Source organism: Suricata suricatta, chromosome 3 (assembly GCF_006229205.1).
Source record: "Suricata suricatta isolate VVHF042 chromosome 3, meerkat_22Aug2017_6uvM2_HiC, whole genome shotgun sequence".
Classification (NCBI taxonomy): Eukaryota; Metazoa; Chordata; class Mammalia; order Carnivora; family Herpestidae; genus Suricata; species Suricata suricatta.
The window spans coordinates 73,912,552-73,933,046 of record NC_043702.1 but is presented as its reverse complement, the minus strand read 5'-3'; the positions used below and the strand labels follow the sequence as shown (position 1 = coordinate 73,933,046).

At 36.1% G+C, this 20,495-nt stretch overlaps 1 protein-coding gene across 4 annotated transcripts in view; it reads left to right on the top strand.

Moving 5' to 3' along the window:
* GALNT13 (polypeptide N-acetylgalactosaminyltransferase 13) overlaps window positions 1-20,495 on the top strand; it is a 579,203-nt gene that overhangs the window by 338,216 nt on the left and 220,492 nt on the right. For all 4 annotated transcript variants that reach the window (XM_029934560.1, XM_029934559.1, XM_029934558.1 and 1 more), the window contains exons 5-7: window positions 10,566-10,732; window positions 11,316-11,523; window positions 14,587-14,757. In XM_029934560.1, the coding sequence (XP_029790420.1) occupies window positions 10,566-10,732; window positions 11,316-11,523; window positions 14,587-14,757 (546 nt within the window). The remainder of the gene's footprint in view (window positions 1-10,565; window positions 10,733-11,315; window positions 11,524-14,586; window positions 14,758-20,495) is intronic.

Sequence of the window (20,495 nt, the reverse complement as noted above, 5' to 3'; positions counted from 1 at the left end):
ACCTAGTCTGTTAAAGTCAAGATCAGGTTAGCTTAAACGCCAAAAAAAAAATCTGTGGAATTCCAAAGCCCCTCCCAATAATTGTTTAGTTCCCAGGTGAACTTTGCTACTTTATGATTATTTTTGTGACTGGTTTCTCTGTTCTTCTCAGCGTAATCTAGATACTAAATAGTCCTCTTCCTCAAAATAGAGACAAACTCACTTAATCACTAATGCAGTGCATTTATAAGTAGGGTAAATGTAATGGACAATAGGAGAGGAGGCTGGAGTTCATTACAACATTATAGTTAAATGTGAACTTTAGACACAACTCATCTCTAAACTATCCTCTAGGTATCACATCCCTGAAGAAAGCCCAAAGGACCCCAGCTTTGCATCATTATTTTTTGCTATCTCCTCTCACTAGTTCCTTTTTACTACTTGCTTAAGTATTTTCTATCTCAAGCTCTCATTCTTCTGAGCAAAGTCTTCTCTCATCTCCTACAAATAGTTAGTTATTTCCTTTGTTTCCTAGATATGCGTACCTTCAGGCTCCTACTTGCTTCTACAGGTACCTTATCTCAGAATTTCCCCTAACACAGGCAGTTTCTTCCCTTAGGGGAAAAGGACATTATCCTAACTGGAAAGAGGTTGAATAGCCCTCTTTTAAGTCAGAGTTCCAAGGTTTGAAACCCAGTTCATAACTTAGAAACAAGTTAAAGGAGCCTCCCCTTATCTGTAGTTGAGTTTTAGGTACCCGAGGCTAACTTTAAGTTACCAAAGCAAATAATCCTCCTTCTGACATATCATCAAAAGGTCAATTGCGACCTAACTTTAGGTCATGGTATCTGGCATACACCTTGCTTCTTCTCATCATGTAGGCATTTTATTATCTCACATTATCACAAGAAGGGCGAATATAGTACAATAATATATTTCGAGAGAGAGACTGAATTCACATAACTTTCATTAAATATATTATTACAATTTTTCATTATTATTATTATTGTTAACTTCTTACTGTGCCTAATTTATAAATTAAACTTTATCATGGGTATGCACATATTGGACAAAATACAGCATACACAGGATGTGGCATTATCTATGGCTCAGACATCCACTAGAAGGGTCTTGGAAGATACACATTAGGGGAGATAATTGTATGTAACTGATCTGAACACTAGGTTCTTGACTTACCATTATCAAATGGGAATAACAGTATAACTAGTTCATAAGGAATTATAAGGATAATTAACTGCTGACTGCATAAAAGGACCCCAGAATAACCACCACATTGACAGACAGCCCTAACCACCTTGCATGGAAGAGGCCAACCAAGATATTTATAGAGATTGGATGTCTGGACTTTCCTGGTTTAAGACTGGTCTTTCAATGCAGAAATCTTGCTGAGGTTCGCCAAGTTAAGTGATGTAATAGTTTAGGACTGGTGGATACAATGAGGAGTCTTGAAGTCAATCGATAAGCAAGACATTTGTCTAGTTAAGTTATGTATGATCCTGAGAAGACAGCTGAACCACCTATTTTCTTTAGAAGGGATTGTTTGAGCAATTTATTGTTTGAATCCATTTATTTTCTGGAAGCTCTTGAAGCATGCAGTAAAGCTATTTATGAGTTTACAGCCTTGTCACAGTTCTGATAGAAAACCTGTGTGGTTGCAGAAAGTTTCAGTTCTTAGGGTCAAATGAGAATATAAAGCATATAGTACAATGTCTGCCGCATAGTTAAGAGTTTAATAAATTTTCATCACTTAGTACTGGTTACCATATCATGATGTTTCTTAACAAGGTTCGGGGCGCCTGGGTGGCTCAGTCGGTTAAGCGTCCAACTTCGGCTCAGGTCATGATCTCACAGTTTGTGGGTTTGGGGTCCTGCATTCAGCTCTGTGCTGACAGCTCAGAGCCTAGAGCCTGTTTTCAGATTCTGTGTCTCCCTCTCTCTCTGACCCTCCTATGTTTGCACTGTCTCTCTCTCTCTCTCTCTGAAAAATAAATAAAAAACATAAAAAAAATTTAAACTAGGGCTTGACTGCTGGTGGAGATGGCCTAACCCTGGCTGGAGAATGCAATATTTGATAATTGGACGTAGCCCATAGGGTAAAGCAACTAGTGGGTTAGTAGGAGGGAACACAAGTTGCTACGTAGTTAGCTTGTGGATATTCAAGATCAGGCAAGAAGCAGAGATCTCAGCAGGCAGGCAGAACATGGCCCTCTGAGTTTTTTCAGCAGAAAATAATAAGCAGAGATTAAGGTAAGTAAGCAGGAAGATTTACTGGCAAGCAGCCACAGGCGGTCAGAGAAATTTCAGATTAGGGCAATAAATGGTTTAGAAGACTAAAGAAGACTGAAAGAGAAAGAGGCAGGACATGGATTCCACACGACTACACTAGACAAGTAGCAGTTCTCAGGATACAGCAGTGTCTATGCCCGATCTGTTACCGAAACGGCACTGGAAATAAGGGATGCAGTGGCACCATCCCACCAAATCTAAGAACAAAAGACAAATTGTTAGAACATGGTAATGGTCAGAATCTTACCAAAACAGACCCAAATAATTTTAGAGACTTTATCTTTAATACTCTAGACAGTGCTTTGTAATAATAGATTGCATTCGCATAATCCCTTTATAATTTCACTTGCTTTCTGTGAAAGCACTGCAATAGAGAAATAACAGCAGTCTTCCTTCAATTTAGGTGATGACAAAACCAAATTTAAGGAGTTTATCACAGACCCTATAAAGCAGAAGGGGGTGCAAACATAGGTTTCCAGACATAGACACAGCTTGTTCTCATATTCCAGATAGGAATGATGTTACCTATGTTAGAGGGCACTGTGTTATAATTCAATGACTTGCAGATCAGTTTTCTTATACTCTTTCCCTTCCCTATGCCTAGCTCATTTATTTGCCATGGCTCTAGAAAAATAAAAACAACTGAAGATTAAAAAAAAAAAAGGTAGAAAAGCTGGGATTTTTCTAGTTCAGATTATAACAATGTAGAGCTATAATTGAGAAGTCAATCTGATAATTCATACAATAGCCTGCCTCATTGTGAAATTTTCATGCAGCAACAATGTATTTTGTAACATGCAGGATACTAAATCCTGGAAAGGCAGAGAATTGTAATATTAACCTTTCTTCTTTTGAAGAATCTCTTAGTCTATTGAATTCGGTAGCTCTATTGTGAAAAAGTACAATGTCAAAAAGATTGAGGCGTCCATGAGGTACAAGGCTGAGGAAGGGGGCTGAGTGGTATTCTCTGAAATTAGTGGGAGATGTAGAAAGAAATTCCCTAGCTTTCTGTTCCTGTTTCCTACAGCATGGCACTCTCCTAGCTGAGGTCCTTATGAACATATTTCAAACAGAAGGCAACAAATATGGGACTTTTCAAAATGCTTTTTTCCCAGTAACCCTCCCTCTCCACCCAATTCGATAGTTCAAAGAGCACAGAAGATGCGAGGAGTTGATCTCATAGCAAATAGGCCAAGGATGAATACAGGGTCCAACCAGATTTTAAAATAAAGGTACTTGGGATGTATGAATTTTAAAAACAATTCAATTAGTCAATAATTATTACTTATAGGAATTTACTCTTAGAAGGTTTAACACAACATACATATAAATCACCATATAGAAACCCATGCAAAATTAAGTGCTTCATTTTACTTGAGGCCCCAAACTGTTCAGTTACTATGAAAGAATCACTTTGCTGTTGCCCAAGTTTTCTTTGCTCGGCTGCATTGGCGAATAATGAAATTTCCCTGTGTGAATATGAATTTTAATGATTGGGAAACAGAAACCACACATAATTCTGCAAGGTTCAAGGCAATTCCCAAAGCTCTTAAAAATAAGAAGTATATAGAGGACTTGTAAGTCTTTATTTTTAATTACTATTATTAATCTTCTTGATTGAGCCAGTAAAAGGTAACCACTGACTCACTGAGCAGCAATTCAACAAGTCATGCAAACTATGATGTTGACAGCCTTTGTTGTCCTAAATGGATTGTGTCTAACTAAGCCACTGTGTAATTATGGATCCTTTGTGATTTCACATTCTCCTCTTATAGTCAATTTTTCTTTCTTTGATGTGGCATGTTGTGTTCAGTAACTTACCTGAAAACATCAATATGGTTTTGAAAAGGATAAAATCAAATTGTAATGGTCTATGTTCCTGTAATGTGTGCATAGCCAAAGGGGAAGATGGTAAATAGGAATGCTACCTCATTGTATTTCCATGCTCCAGACATTGGAAATATGACTCTATCCCACATTCTCTCTAAAGAAGAGCACCTGGATTTATTTCTCATGTGTTTATAAATCAACAGCTGATACACAGAAGACTGGACCAACATCAGTGTACATTCAGATGACAGAACAGATTGTAAATGAAGTGGAGAAGACTTTTTGACTCTAGTGCTTACAATTACAGGAAAAGTGCTTATTAGTTTCATCTGATATAACTGCAGAAAAGAGCTATATTAACCTTAAGCATCTAATTTTAAAATTTTGATGTAAGTAAAAAGAAGATTTTACACATATATGTATGTGTATATTTAAAATCAGTGTTTCTGTTAAATAATTAGACAACTTTCTCAGCTTTGGCTGCACATTCAAATCCCCAAGGGATTTTTAATCTCATTGAATCTGGCCACACCCTAGTCACCTACATCAGAATCTCTGTGATTGAAACCCACACATCAGTATTTTTTGGTAGTTCACAGGATTATTCCAATGTGTAGTCAAGATTTAAAGCCACAGACACATTATTACAGAATTAGAAAGAAATAATCTTTCACTTCCTCTCAAGTATTATAGATTTAGCATGTCATAATAGAGTGTAAATATAAAATGCTGCTATAATAAAGCTTACGATTTTACTGGAATACCAGATTTTGGGAAGTTAATCTGAGTAAATGGGCATCAAATATTCCTTTCAAATTGATGAGAATTGCCATTGCCGTCTGCCACTTTTACTCTCAAAGTTAATTACATATACATTGTGTTCCCACAATAATGTCGAGTTTTGCCAATTCCATTTAGATGTTTACATAAAAAAAATAATGTCTTCATAGGACAGATTGATAGAGTATTTGGTCTCTAGGTACATCATTTCAATGAAAGCTGATTTTCTATGCATCATTTTAATCGAATAATTCTAGGGGAATAGCTATTTCTCTGATTTAAAGATACATATTTGAGTGTAAGATTAAGGCATATTTTTAAATTCAGATGTTTTTTTCTAATATTGCACACACCCATAATATCATTTAAAGCATTTAATATAGCATATAATATGGGGGCAGAAACTATTATGATTACTAATATTATTAAATAATACAATTTATTATTATTTTTTTTTACTTTATTATGCGGTATACTGAACCCAGTTCTGTGACTGGAGGCTCGCATTCTGTAAAACAAAGACTTGAGTTGGTTGATAGGGAAAAATCTGTTATAATATGCTGACAAGACTGATAGGAAGTACCTGTCCTTGATCAAAGGCTCCCCCTTCCAGGTTCTTCTTCCCACCCTACTTGTGCGCATTAATGAGGAATGTGGAAGTAACAGACTATAAATCACTCCCTCTGCTGATGCTCTGGGCTCAGACCTCTGGAGAATGATCTCCTCTGAACCCACTGGTGTAAAATAAACCTCCTCCCTTCCAAGATCTCCGAGTGCCGCTTGGGTCTTCTGCTGCCCGATGATCCAGACCGGACTCCGCAACAGGTTAACTTTGACAGTTGTTTCCAAATCCACCATTTGGAGACTCTGGGCTTTACATGCAGTATACACCAAGCAATATCTGCTGCACATGTCAGATTTCCTACTTTAACCTTATTGTGTAAAAGATGTAAAAGCCGAGGCAGACAGTGGTGAAAAAAGTCTTGCAAACTAAAAAACCCTTTGCTGTGTGTCAGGGTTTAAGTGCTTACACCACCTCCATCATCTAGATTTCTTGTTTTTGTTTTGTTTGTGTTTAACTATTTCTTATAAAAGCAGTGAGTTGAAAACTGACAGCTTCAATACATAAAGGTATTTTTTAAAAAAAGAACTAAAACTAAACAACCTTTAAGTACTTTTTCTTGGCTAAACAAAAAATATCATGGGGTATCCAGGTGACTGTAGGCTTAGCATCTGACTTGGGCTCAGGTCTTGATCTCATGGTTTGTGTGTTGGAGCCCTGCATCAACCTCTCTGCTGTCAGTGCAGAGCCTGCTTTGGATCCTGTCTCCCTTTCTGTCCTGCTCACACTCTCTCTCTCAAAAATAAATAAACATTAAAAAAAATTATTGTATGTACCTGTTCTAAGATGTGCCCTTTTCTTTTTATATGTCTGAAATCAGGATGCGTTTTACAGTCAACGGTTAGTTACAGGCATTGCCAACCAACTGGCAGTTATATAAGCATTATTTCTTAAGCCTGTACAAATGACGGTGGCCATGGTTGTTCTCATAGGCACACTACATCCAAGTTTTGTGCATTGTTTACATACAGGTGCAGAGTTTAATTGTCATTCAGCATTTCTTCAGAAAAGTTACAATCTGATTCAATACTGGGGGGGAAATGTGTGAAAAGAAAGGCAAGGGGACAGTGGCAAGTATTAATTTTCATACCAAAATATTTATTGTTGGAGCAGTGACCACAACTCTATATTTTCTTGTTAATCAACAGCTGACTGATTTATATAGCCTTGCTTCTTTAGCATGTCAACCAGGGAGCAGAGATCTCATTAGAAATTCAGAATCTTGGGCCCATCCCACATCTACTAAATCAGAATTTGCATTTTATCAAGATGCCCACCTAATGTCTTGGCACCTTAGGACTTGAAAAGCATAACTTTGTAGTGCCAAGAAAGATACCCACAAGATGAAGCTGTTTTATATTTTGTTACTGAGATATGTGTTAAATATATGCCTCTCATATGTTAAGCAATGTAACCTAAAGCTAGAGAAAACCCCTAGGAATAGATGAAAGAAACTTCAAAGCAACAAAGATCTGGTGTGACTGATTCATAAGCCAGCATGACAATATTGATAGAAATGTAGGTCCAGATAAGTTTAAAGACTTATTCTGTGAGCTCTAGTTAGGTATGAAATAGATTCTAATGATAAAAAAGCATATGCTGTGGTTTATTTGGTAACTTTCTTTTCTTTTTTAGGGATACAAAATTGATGGTGTATCTTACTATATGTGAAACAATAGATGCGATGAAGTACAGGCCGTGGTAAAACTGCAGTGTAGAAACCATGGAAGCAGTAGCTCCCATTCATAAGCATCTATGCACTTGAGATAACAGGATAAACTGACATTGAAAATGATTAATTTGTGTAGCTGAAGAATTCTTATTATTCTAGAAATGATTTTATTATCACAGAAAGTTTTCTTTGCTTAATAGTTGTTTAAACAGTAAGAAAAGGAAGAATTAATAAAAACATTAGATACATTATATTTTCATGCTACATTAAATAATGATACAGTGGAAATTTTCTCTATGTAAACATAATAGTTGCATTAATAGTAAGTTAGTTCATTATAACTTTGTTACATATAGTGAATATAAAATTAACATTTGTGAGTAGATTTTTTTAACCACAAAAACAAAGCATGATAGAAATAGTTTAAGAAGCTGGATTTGAATATCTGCTTTCCATCTGGTATTTTTAAAAAATTATCTAGGTGTCTGGGGGCTCAGTTGGTTGAGCGTTAGACTTCAGCTCAAGGCATGATCTGGTTGGTGGGTTCCAGCCTCGCATCAGGCTCTGTGCTGACAGCTTGGAGCTTGAAGCCTGCTTCAGATTTTGTGTCTCCCTCTCTCCCCGCCCCTCCCCCACTCTCTCTCTCTCTCTCTCTCTCTCTCTCTCTCTCTCTCTCTCTCAAAAATAAATAAACGTTTAAAAAAACTTGAAGAGATTCATCTAAATACCTCATCCCTTTTTTCTTTGTTGGCATTTAGAATACAAAGCATACAATATACATGCATATGTAACATAAAAAAAGTTAACTTAAAAGAAATCACTTTTTTCCCCAATGATAACCCTTACAGATAGACACCTATCCTTGGGTCAAACCAGTAATTGTTGACTGTTGGACTGCTTTCAGCCTGATTTTCTAGTTTTATTTTTTATCGATGATGATTGTTGTGGGGTAGTTATGAAAAAACCAGCAACACCCAATAGAAGCGAGGTATGATTTATTTATTTATTTACGGCGAACCAAACCTGATCTCCTGATGGTAAGGAGAAAGTGCAGAGCATGGCCACAAACAAAGGCGGCAGTGAGATTATATGGACAGAACATGTCATCATTTAGTTAACCAGTTACAAGCCATAGCATTCCATGGGAGCCAATTACATTGCAATACATAAACGCCATCTTTGGCGGAATTCACCCCTTCAAGTTTCTTTGTCCCTTTAAAATGACCAATCATAGTCAGACATGTAAGATATCTTGAGATTGTGATGGTGATGGTGATGGTGACTAAGTGATTTCTGTAGGCATGGCCTTGGCCGGATCTTAGCAACCACAGAAAAGGGGTGGAGAAGCGGTTTGCAACAAGTTAACCCATTACATTCCAAAAGCTGACCTATAACACTGATGACGATGATGTTCTTTACCATACTTTTTCCTTAGCATGATATTTTGTTGAGGCAGAATAATGGAGGTTTGAGGAAAGTCATGGTAAGAACATTTTTGATTTACCAAGATGTCTTTCTGAGTTCATTTAATGATAAGCTTCCTGGACACCCATGTCAAATGCTGATGGGGCATATAGGAACCATTTGCATCTTGCCACCAGAGTGGGAAAAGGGGACTGCGAATCAAAATACTTTTTCCCATTACATTTTTATTTCCCTGCATACCCAATATATTCTATAGTGTGGATGATTAATGAATGCTTTCCAAATAAATATATGCAGAAAATGTCACAGTTCAGGTGTAGTACCTTCTTACCTGACTACATTGCAGAAGATTTCACTGAGTAGACGATATTTTAGAACATTTTAAAAGATGATTAAAGTCTCAATAGGCATACAATCAGTATTTGTTTAATTATATGCCTTTATCTCCCACATTTTATTGATTTTTTTTCACTCATCTGTGAAGGAGACTAATCTTAACAATGTTTATTTTGTGTCATTTATTAGATCATTCAGGAGTGGCAGGAAGTATTGAGTTCATTGTATTTCATGGGATAATTTTAATTCTCTAGCTCTTTAGAATGCTTTACATGAAACAATAATCTAAGGTATATGAACTTCCATTCCTATTTCAGATACCAAGTGACATTTTTTTTTCTAAAATTTTATAATTACAATGACTTAAATGTCTGAATGTTGACAAGTTGATAAGGACCATCTCCGTGTTAAACTTGGAATGATCACCTAAAGCACAACACATACCATTTACCCAGATGTATATTAAAAAAAAATTTATTGTTTATTTATTTTCGAGAGACAAATAGAGCATGAGCAGGGGAGGGCAGAGAGAGAGGGAAACAAAGAATCCAACGCAAGCTCCAGGCTGTCAGCACAGAGCTGCAACTTGGAGCTGGAACCCACAGACAGGGAGATCATGACCTGAGCTGATTTCGGATGCTCAACTAACTGAGTCACCCAGGCGCCCCTATCCAGATGTATCTTTTTAAGTTTGTTTATTTTGAGAATGAGAGAGGGAGAGTGCAAATGTATCTTTTTTGATTGATTGCTCAAAAAGTTAAGTCTGGGCTTCCTTGGATTTATAAGAAAAATTAAAAGTTTTTCTTAAAACATCAAGTTCTAAAAGTAATGACAATTACGGTATACTCTGTGACTGGCAACATCTGAATCACCTGGAAGGTTTTTTTTTTTTTAAATACAGAATCTCAGGCTGTACCCCAGACTTAGTCTGAATCTGCATTTTAACAAATCTCTAGGTGACTCCTATGCACATCAAAGTCTGGGAAGTGCTGGTAGCCTATTCCCTTTCCTGATCTCCAGTTTTGATTATATAGTACTAATTGGGAATCCGCAAAGTAAATCTAGCTCGTAAATCTTTCCTTCAAATCAGATCATTTTATAAACCATTTTATATCATTCTCAAAGAGAATGGAAAACACACATGCCTAGATTTTAGAACAGAAAAATAATCTTAGTTTTACATGCTTCTAAAACCCGGGGAATATATATCTTTTCCTGTTCTTATGACTTTTTGAATTATATGATAAGTTTTTTTTATAAACAAGGAATAAAATTATATCCACCCAATGAATTCATATGTCCCTGTTGTACCCTAGTCTTCTATTGATAGTCTCAGAATGTTATTTCAGCTTTCTTAGCCTTGTGGAAATCATGTTGCTTTGTTCCCTACAGGAATTAAGATAAAATAATAGTAATTATGCATATTTAATTTTCAAAATGCCAAGTAATTACTCACAGCATTTTAAAAAGGAAAATTTATTTTAGATAATCATGAAATGTCTCCTTAGTAAGGGGCTTTCAAGTCTAAAGTTGTATCATCATGGATATTCTTTGCTACAATGATCAGAATGAAAAATAAATTTAATATACACGTCTCTCTTCTTTCTTTTCCAGATGCAAGACAAAGGTCTACCCTGATGAACTTCCAAACACAAGTGTAGTCATTGTATTTCACAATGAAGCTTGGAGCACTCTCCTTAGAACTGTTTACAGTGTTATAAATCGTTCCCCACGCTATCTGCTCTCTGAGGTGATCTTGGTAGATGATGCCAGTGAAAGAGGTATACATATTTTTTCCTTCTTAATAGAAAACTTTATTGTGGTCAGAAAGATAGCTTGGCAATGATCTGTATTTTCCTTGTAACTATATACGTCCTAAAATCACCTATCAAATTTTAATCAGCGTACCTAGAACTCCAAGAATACAAAACTAAGTTTTTCAGTTTCTCTCATGATTCCATTTGGTCCACACTAACCCACGAATTGACAAAAACAATTTTCAGGAGTGTTTCTTTATTTCCCAACTCAAACAATCATATGATTGAGCATTAATATGACTTTGTGGACATCTATCATGTTTTTTTTTTTGTAAGTGCAGGTAAAAGCGAAATAACTTATAATTAAGAAGTCTCTGTTTGCCACTGTGGTCCAATTTCTAATTAGAGTCTGGTATATTAACTTCCTATAATATCCATATCTTTGACGATATACTGATAAAAATCTCTATATACTCATTTTACCTAATGCAAAAAAATGTTGAAAGGAGTTGGCTACCATCTCTGTTGAATTCCATCTGGCCAGTAGTATCTCTGCTATGTCTTAAAATAGTTTCAAAACTTTATCAATTCTTATTGCACATTACAGATTTTCTCAAGTTGACATTAGAGAATTATGTGAAAAATTTAGAGGTGCCGGTAAAAATTATTAGAATGGAAGAGCGCTCTGGGTTAATACGTGCCCGCCTTCGAGGAGCAGCTGCTTCAAAAGGGCAGGTCGTAACTTTTCTCGATGCACACTGTGAATGCACGTTAGGATGGCTGGAACCCTTGCTGGCGAGGATAAAAGAAGACAGGTAAGAATTCACGTGTTACGTCTGACTGGGTTTTGACCGACCCTTTAGGACAGTTCCAGTTGCTGGTCAAAACTTCTCTGTAAATTGCTATTTTTTAGAAGGTTTATTTTCTAGCTTTTAATTATTTTGAGAGACAGAGAGAAATAGCATGAGCAGGGGAGGGGCAAAGAGAGAAAGAGGGAGACCCAGGAATCAAAACAGGTTCCAGGCTCCGGGCTGGCAGCACAGAACCTAATGCACGGCTCGAACCCACGAACCGTGAGATCATAACCTCAGCCGAAGTTGGTCCTCAACCAATTGAGCCACCCAGGTGTCCCTTCTAGCTCTTAAAGAGTACCCCTCCTCCACTGAATAAAGATCTTTGCTTATTCATGTTGAATATGAATATTTGATTAAGAAATAGTCAAACAATCCAAACAGGATTGAATATTAATTTTGTAAGGTGATAAGCCTGAGTCCAATCTGATATGGTGCCATATTTTATAAAACACATTTCAAAGCACTTGATTTCATTCTCACAAGAACCTAGTGAGGCAGGAAATGTAAATGTTCTTGTGTGTACTTGGTAATAGGGAGGGACGAAGCAGTGATGCAGGGTGGCCCCATTGTTGGAAGTGAGGGAATCAACAATTTAGTTCTTCCCATTCCTAGACCAGTCTCCTCTCTCCTAGGTCACCACTTCAAAGTCTTATTCAAAACCACCTGGAGTATCTTAAAAATGAAGACATACACTCACACATTGCACTGGAATGAAATCATGATTAAAAAATAAAAAACTATAAGAATTTTAATTATATAAACAGGATTGTCAGTCTGTATATATAAATTGTGAAATCTGAAAAGTTGCATAATACTTTATAGATGCTAAGAACTCTCATACTTGCCTGCAACTCTTTTGGATGGTGACACTTCAAATACAAGCTTCTTTTGTGGATATTCATAAACATTGATGATAAATGATTATAATTCCTAAGTGCCTACTGAAGTAAACTATGTTGAATGCTCTCAGATATAATAACAAAACATCTTATGACCCTTTGTTTGCTTAGTCATTTCACCAACAGTAGAAAGGTCTTCTTAGAATTGAAGTTTTTATTTAAACATCCAAGACAGGGGCTGCTTAGTGTGAGCTAGTGCAGCCACATCAGGATTTGGTACTTGCCGTGAAGATAGATGGAGGTTGTCAGTAAAATGAACCATAGTGGTTGAAGAAAGCAGTGGGAACCTTTTAGTCAGCTGAGGGTTGTACACAGCTAATAACGTTTTCCACTCTGTGTATTGTCCAATATGCATAGAAGCATGAGACTGGCAAAGTAAAATGAACTTGGAGCATCTCAGATGCATTTCCTGGCAGCTTTTCATACATTTTGCTGCTTTTTAAAGCAAGTGTTTCATATTCAACTTACTAAATTTTTAATGTAATATTCAATATCAAGAGTAGACCATTTATTTTTTAACCTAACATGTTTAGATTGCATGTGCATATAGTGAACCCTAATGTTTTGTCCTGCTTATAAGTTCTAAAGTTGCCATAGCTAGATGATGAAGTCCTTTTCAAAGTTAGTAGATCTAATTTTGCCTCCCTAAAAATTAAGTCATTAAATTTAATGAAGAGAGAAAGGTATTGATTTTGTAGGGACCAGGGTTACTAAGAAATGTGTCCAAGGCTAGATAAATCCTATTGATTTCAGAGAACTTTAGGCTTTGGCTAATTGTGTGGAACAGAAGACCTAATTGAAAAATGAGCATTAATGGGGCACCTGGGTGGCTCATTCAGTTAAATGTCCCATACTTGATTTCGGCTCAGGCCACAGTTCATGGGATCAAGCCTTGCATCGGCTCTGTGCTGACAGTTTGGAGCCTGCTCGGGGTTCTCTCTCACCTGTCTCTCTGCCACTCCCCCACTCACATGTGCACATGAACACTCTTTCTGTCTCTCTCTCAAAATAAGTGAGTAAACATTAAAAAAAATAAAATTAAGGTTAGTGATACTGGTGTTACAAAACCAGACTAAATAATGAACAACATTTATTTGCTTTCCCCATTTATGGGTGATTCAAAAGCATATCTGTGTATTTACCACCTACTAAATATGAAAAATAAGCTCTGCTTTCCAGAACTAGCTGCAAGCAATGCAAACTTGAATAGACCTGAGCATTTGCTGTAGAGATGGAAGATTGATCCCATAATACAACATATAAGCCAGAAGTAGAGGAAGACTGAGGAAAGCACATAATGGAATAAAACAATATCTAATCTTCTCTCAACATAACAGTTTCTTACCCTAAAAAACTCATCATCAAGAACATCAAATCTCCTGACTCTTCCTCTTTACATTAAGAAGAAATGGGTCATGATATGAAAGGCCAGACACTTAAGTTGCTTATCTTTCCCTATTTTAAAATATGTAGATTATTTACAGTAAATTCCAAGATCTAGAACAACACACTTAGAAATTGTCATGTCCTTAATATCTTTCAGAGGAAACATTTACTTATGTTCATGATTTTTATTGTTGCTTCTGTTTGTTGATTTTTATTTGTTTGTTTTTTCTAGCAGGTATTTTCCCAGGGAGAGATAATTAATTTTTTTCATAAAACTATCTCTTCAAATGAACCTATCCCCTTTGAGATTCAAAATACCAGGTCTAATTGGCCATCATGCACTCTCTACATCCTGCATGCTATTGCTTTCCAGTTGGCTCTAGCTAAAATGATGTATAATATCAAAGCCGCTCTACTAATCATGGTGTGGGTGGAGGTTTTATGAAAAATAGACTATGTTCATCCTGCTGAGTTAGTACTTCGAATGCATTTGGAAATCAGCTTGAAGACCAATTAGTCTATTTGATTAGATTATAAATGATAGAATGAAGTAGAGACTGTAAAGAAGATGTAGTTAAAGGAAATGATTCCACAGAAGAAAAAGGATAAAATGAAAATAAAGTCATAGTAAAGCCACATAATCATTAAATCTCAATTAATCAGCTATAGTGAGTTTGAAAAAGCTAATGTAGTGTTTAAATTATTATTTATATGTAAACTGGTTTTGATTTTTCTGCAGGAAAACAGTTGTATGCCCCATCATTGATGTGATTAGTGATGATACCTTTGAATATATGGCTGGGTCAGACATGACTTATGGGGGCTTTAACTGGAAACTGAATTTCCGTTGGTATCCTGTTCCGCAAAGAGAAATGGATAGGAGAAAAGGAGATAGGACATTACCTGTCAGGTATGTAGCTCATATCTTCCAAAGGATAGCATGCATATTCCCATAATTAAGTATTACAAATGTGTGCTCTCATCTGTAAGTCTTTTACAGGCATATACCTTTTATTCATATACACATTTGCATTATCACCACTTACATGATTATTTAAGAATCAGTGACAAAATTAAATTACCATAGGCAAATTTAACTATTGGCAGAAGTGCCAAATTTCTTTTGAGACTTTGTATATTCTTATATTCAAAATATATTTATTGTGAATTTCCTAATGGACAGATATGTGCTAGCCTTGATGCTTCAGGTAAATATATATCTTAGCTAAATTTGTATGCTTTATAATAGAATTATTCTCAAAATTAAAATAGCCAAAAAATGTTTTGGCAAATACTCTAAATTTACCAACTTCAAAGGGCTATCTTCCTTATAGATACAAAAGAAAGAGCCATTTGGAAGATTTTAACATATTAATGATTATGAAAGATTTATTGTTTCTTCTATATTAGTTAAAATAGCCACTTAACTTGAAGTATTTTGTCATAAAATATGTGTTTGCCCTTAATACAAAATAAGAAATATCGTATGCATCTTAAGTTGTTTAGATAAGCATTACTCACTTTATTAACATAAAGTTATCACCTTCTTATTTTAATATATTATTGTGTGCCTCTTACCTGCTTGATTTCTTAACAGTATGTTGGAGAGGGAGTTCACTGGTTTAGCTCTTTAAAGATGAATTTGGCAACTCATGATTTAGTTTGAACAATAGAGAAAAGCCCTGAAACACTATGTATAACCCGTTATCCAAACAAGAATGTGTCCTAAGCTATTAAAGAAATGACTTATGCATTGGCAAGACTAGTTATCTAATGAATTAAAACTAACTCTAAGGATTGGCTCATGGAAAAGAACAGCTCTGTTTGCTACAGAACAGTTAAATGCTGAGATTGTTAATCCTCTTGAGATATTACTACATTGAAGAGAAAAACAAAATGTGTTTCTAAACTGCTGCATGAAGACATGAAGTTATTAGGTCAATATTTCAAGTGTAACTTCGTGATCTTCAAGTCTTGCTTGTAAAGATTTTCACATTCACCAAGTCTTATGGGTCCTTGCTCGTAACAGCTTGAGGAAATACAGTTGCTCCTTTTACCATTGTTTATTAGAAATCCTGTTTTCCCAGATCATGGTTTCATTTAGTGATAGCTGATTTTTCAGCTTCAGATCCCATGTGAAAGCTATCATGACACTTGGCCAGTACACTCAAACCTAATGTGTTTATTCATTAAAAAATGAAGTTCAGGGGCTCCTGGGTGGCTCAGTCTGTTGAACGTCTGACATCAGCACAGGTCATAATCAGTTCATGGGTTCAAGCCCCGTGTTGGTCTCTGTGCTGACAGCTGTGAGCCTGGAGCTGTTTTCAGATTCTGTGTCTCGCCATCTCTCTGCTCCTCCCCTGCTAACACTCCCTCTCTTTCAAAAATAAACATTAAAAAAAAATTTTAATGAAGTTTAAAGAATATGCGAGTGTACTCTTGTTTTCTTAAACACATTGGCAAAAGACTTGCTTCATTTAACTTATTTTCTTTCAAAGTCAAAAAGTAGATAACTAAGAGGTAGCCAACATTCATAGTAAGAAAATACCGATCTCATTCACAAAAGTAAAGATCTGCATAAAAATCAACCATTATTTTTCATCTTTCATTAACTAAAACAAAAAAGAAAATATCCAACTTGCTATGTTTTAACCACAATTTGTGTGCTTTTATTGTTGTAACATGGAGACCCAATAAAATCTGAGAATATTTTATCTATTTGCCTCAGTAACTGCACAATATTTCACTTTCTAAAATGCTGAGGGAGCTGGAACAAGGCAAAGAGAGAAACCTCAGTCTTTGCTGAAGTTTACAGATTTTTATGGCAAAAGGTTAATTAATTCATGGGCTGTGTTGTAACAGCCTGCAGGTAATTTTCATCAGCATAGCTGTAATGTGAACTTTCTTTGTACTTGTAATCTATTACTTGAAGACGTGATCATTTTTCTCACATTCGTACAAACAGATAAATCATTCTAAGGTGTTGAAGACACATTTTTTTTCCCTACTTGATTAACAGAATTCTGAATAGCTACAGTGATTAAAATGGGGTTGAAATTTGTTTTCTTAGCAGAATGCTTCATTTAAAATGTCAGTTATGACAGAAATTTCTAGTGAGTATAATTGGCTAGTTAGTCATCATTTGGAAATACAATCAAGCATCTTCATACATAGAGAACCAAGCTGAACTTGTGACTTAACCTTTGTTATACCACATTTAAGTAAAGTTTATAATGGTTATATGCATTATTCTGCTGTCACCTCTGGGCTTTGATATTTTCATTTGGATACTAAGTGAAGTTTGTAAAATACTTGGTATTTGTGAAATTACGAGTATGGAATAATAGCACACATAATCTTGAACATTTAGTCTTCTTTAATCAGTAAACTGTCCTTGACATTTCAGTAATCCCATTATGTGACTTTTCAGTAATATCTCAATTATATGTGCAACAATAGGGTAATCAAATTGTTAAACTTGGCTCATAAACCAGTAGCTTGTATGTCAACTATGCTTTGTAGATGTGGGTTTTTTTGGCATATATAGTGTTTTACATAAAAAAATTACCAGTGTTTTAAAAATGAGATGTTCTAAGTAAATGTATGAATTTTTAGCTATTCTTGAAGTGTTAGAAGATCTTGCTACACTTGTCCTGTACTCCTACCTGGCACCATGAGATGGAGTTAAGTAGCAGCTACCCTTTAGAAATGCCCTGAAAGGTTAGCCCAGTGCCCCAACTCCATTTATTGTGTGTTTCTGACCCTGAAGATCAGTGTCCATTTGTCATCATTCTTGTACTTAAATCTTTTTGATACCTGTATCCTAGTCAAAGGTGAGAGAAATACGCTTATTGCAACTATAAATCTTTGAAATTTGTGACCTTGGGGCGCCTGGGTTGCTCAGTCGGTTAAGTGTTCCACTTTGGCTCAGGTCATGATCTCATCGTTGATGAGTTTAGGCTCCACATCTGGCTCTCTGCTGAGCCTGTTTCAAATCTTCTGTCGCCTTTTCTCTCTGCCCCTCCCCTGCTCACTCTCCCTCTCTCTCTCAAAATAAATAAATAAACTTAAGAATAAACAAATAAATTTATGACCTTGACTTACAAGCTACTGCCTAGAAAATAGCTGAGTTTGAAACTCATCAAACATGTTAGCCCTGTATGAATATGCATCTGCATCACTGAATGGAATAGGCAACCAGTAGCAAAAGTTATCTAGAAGTGCAGATAATGTCCCCAGTCATTTCATTAGTTTGGGGGTGTATTAACCCTTTTTCTAGTACTTGTGATTTTCAAGTTGATATGCTTCAGGCTATTGAAATGAGTTGGGTTACATCTGCAAATGCACATGCCTTCACACTGTTGAACATTATGCTAGGTTCTGGACATACAACGATGAATCTAGCTATCTCTGCCCTGAAGTGGCTCACTGGTACTGGCCATGTGTCTGCTGGACAAGAGACTGAGGCCAGCCTAAGTGGCCAGAGTTCTGATGCACAGGAGTTAGACTATGTCAACAGCTAGGGTGGTATGTGCTTCTGGAAAAGAATCTGGCTTTAAATTTTTTTTTTATGGTTTTTTATTTTGGAGAGACAGAGACAGTGCAGGCAGGGGAGGGTCAGAGAGAGAGGGATACAGAATCTGAAGCAGGCTCCAGGCTGAAGCTGAGCTGAAGCGGATGTTTAACCAACTGAGCCACCCAGGCGCCCCGGCTTTAATTTTATTGATCGTTTTAGTCTCTTAATTTATGCCCTGTTGTAAATCCTCAATAAGTCAGTCTCAATAAATAAATAATGAAGTTATAAGATATTAGCTTCTGCTCTAATATCTTATTGATTAAAATCGATTATTAAAAAGCTACCAGTGAGGGATGCCTGCATGGCTCAGTTAGTTAAGCGTCTGACTTTTGATTTTGGCTCAGGTGGTGATCTCATGGTTTGTGAGTTCAAGCCCTGATCAGGCTCTAGGCTGAAAAGTGTGGAGCCTGCTGGAGATTATCTCTCTTTCTCTCTCTCTTTCTCTCTCTCACACACACACACACACACAAATAAATACGTAAACATTTTTAAAAAACCTACCAGTAATTTATCAAGTCTGTACAAACTTCTTTACCTTCTGTGTTTTGCCTTACAACTCTTTTACATTTTGTCCTTATTAATATTCTTAATATGACTTCATTCTTAGAGTACCATGTTCAATATCTTCCTAAAGTAAAACAAAGAGTTTTAGATTCTCTTCTAATATTTGCTATCATAATAAATCAAACATAGATAAAATGATGAGTTTTATTCTTTACATATTATACTTACTTAAATATCCCTTTTTATTAACATTTGTCTGATATTATACATTATCTTTCTCTCCATTGGAATCAGGAGTTTATAAAGAGATCAAATAAATTAAACATTATTAATAATTTCTCAGATTATAATTACTGTTCCTTTATTGTGAAAAACTCATAAGATGTTCACATATATTATTTCCTGTAATCTTCTAGAATTATATCATTGAAGAAGCATTGAAGCTGGCTTCAGAGGATCTGGGTTTTATTTAAAAGCTACTCCAATAAGAAAATTATCCATTCTTTTCAACAATGAAAAGGAGAATTATTCTCCCTGTCTTGTTTAACTCATGAAGTACTAAAATATTAAATGAGAAATATATTTGAAAGGAATTTTGTTTCTGATAATGTACATAACAAATATATGCATTGCTAAAAAAAATGTCACAAGTATCCAAAAGTTTAAAGAAGCAGAAGCATTTTGTTATATTTCCTTTTAGAGTGTTTCTTTTCAGATATGTTTCTCCACAATTTAAAAATTGGTATATTGGGGCGCCTGGGTGGCTCAGTCAGTTAAGCGGCTGGCTTTGGCTCAGGTCATGATCTTGTGGGGTAGTGGGTTTGAGCCCCGCGACAGGCTCTGTGCTGACAGGTAGCTCAGAGCCTGGAGCCTGTCTTCAGATTCTGTGTCTCCCTTTCTCTCTGACTCTCCCCTGTTCACACTGTCTCTCTCTATCTCTCTCTCTCAAAAATAAATAAAACATTAAAATTTTCATTAATTTTTTAAAAAATTTATATATTATGGGGCACCTGGGTGGCTTACTCAGGTGAGTGTCTGACTTCAGCTCAGGTCATCATCTCACCATTATGGGTTCAAGCCTCGTATTGGGCTCGCTGCTATCAGCATGGAGCCCTTTTCAGATCCTCTGTCCATCTCTCTCTCTGCCTTTCCCCCAATCACATAGGCTCTCTCTCTGTGTCTCAGAATAAACATTAAAAAATTGATGTATTATTAGTATTTGCCCATGACATTAAATTTTTTCAAACTAAAAATTTTTTAATAATAGTTTATTGTCAAATTGTTTTCCATATAACACCCAGTGTTTCTCCCCACAAGTGCCCCCCACCATGACCAACATGCCCTCCCTCCCCCTCCCCTTTCTGTCCATGGTTCATCTTCAGTATTCAGTAGTCTCCCTTGATCTGTGTCCTTCACTCTTCTCCGCTCTCTTTCCCCCTTCCTCTCCCCATGGTCCCTGCCAGGTCTCTCCTGTTAGACCTATGAATGCAAACATATGGTATCTATCCTTCTCTGCCTGACTTATTTCGCTTAGCATGACACCCTCAAGGTCCATCCACTTTCCTACA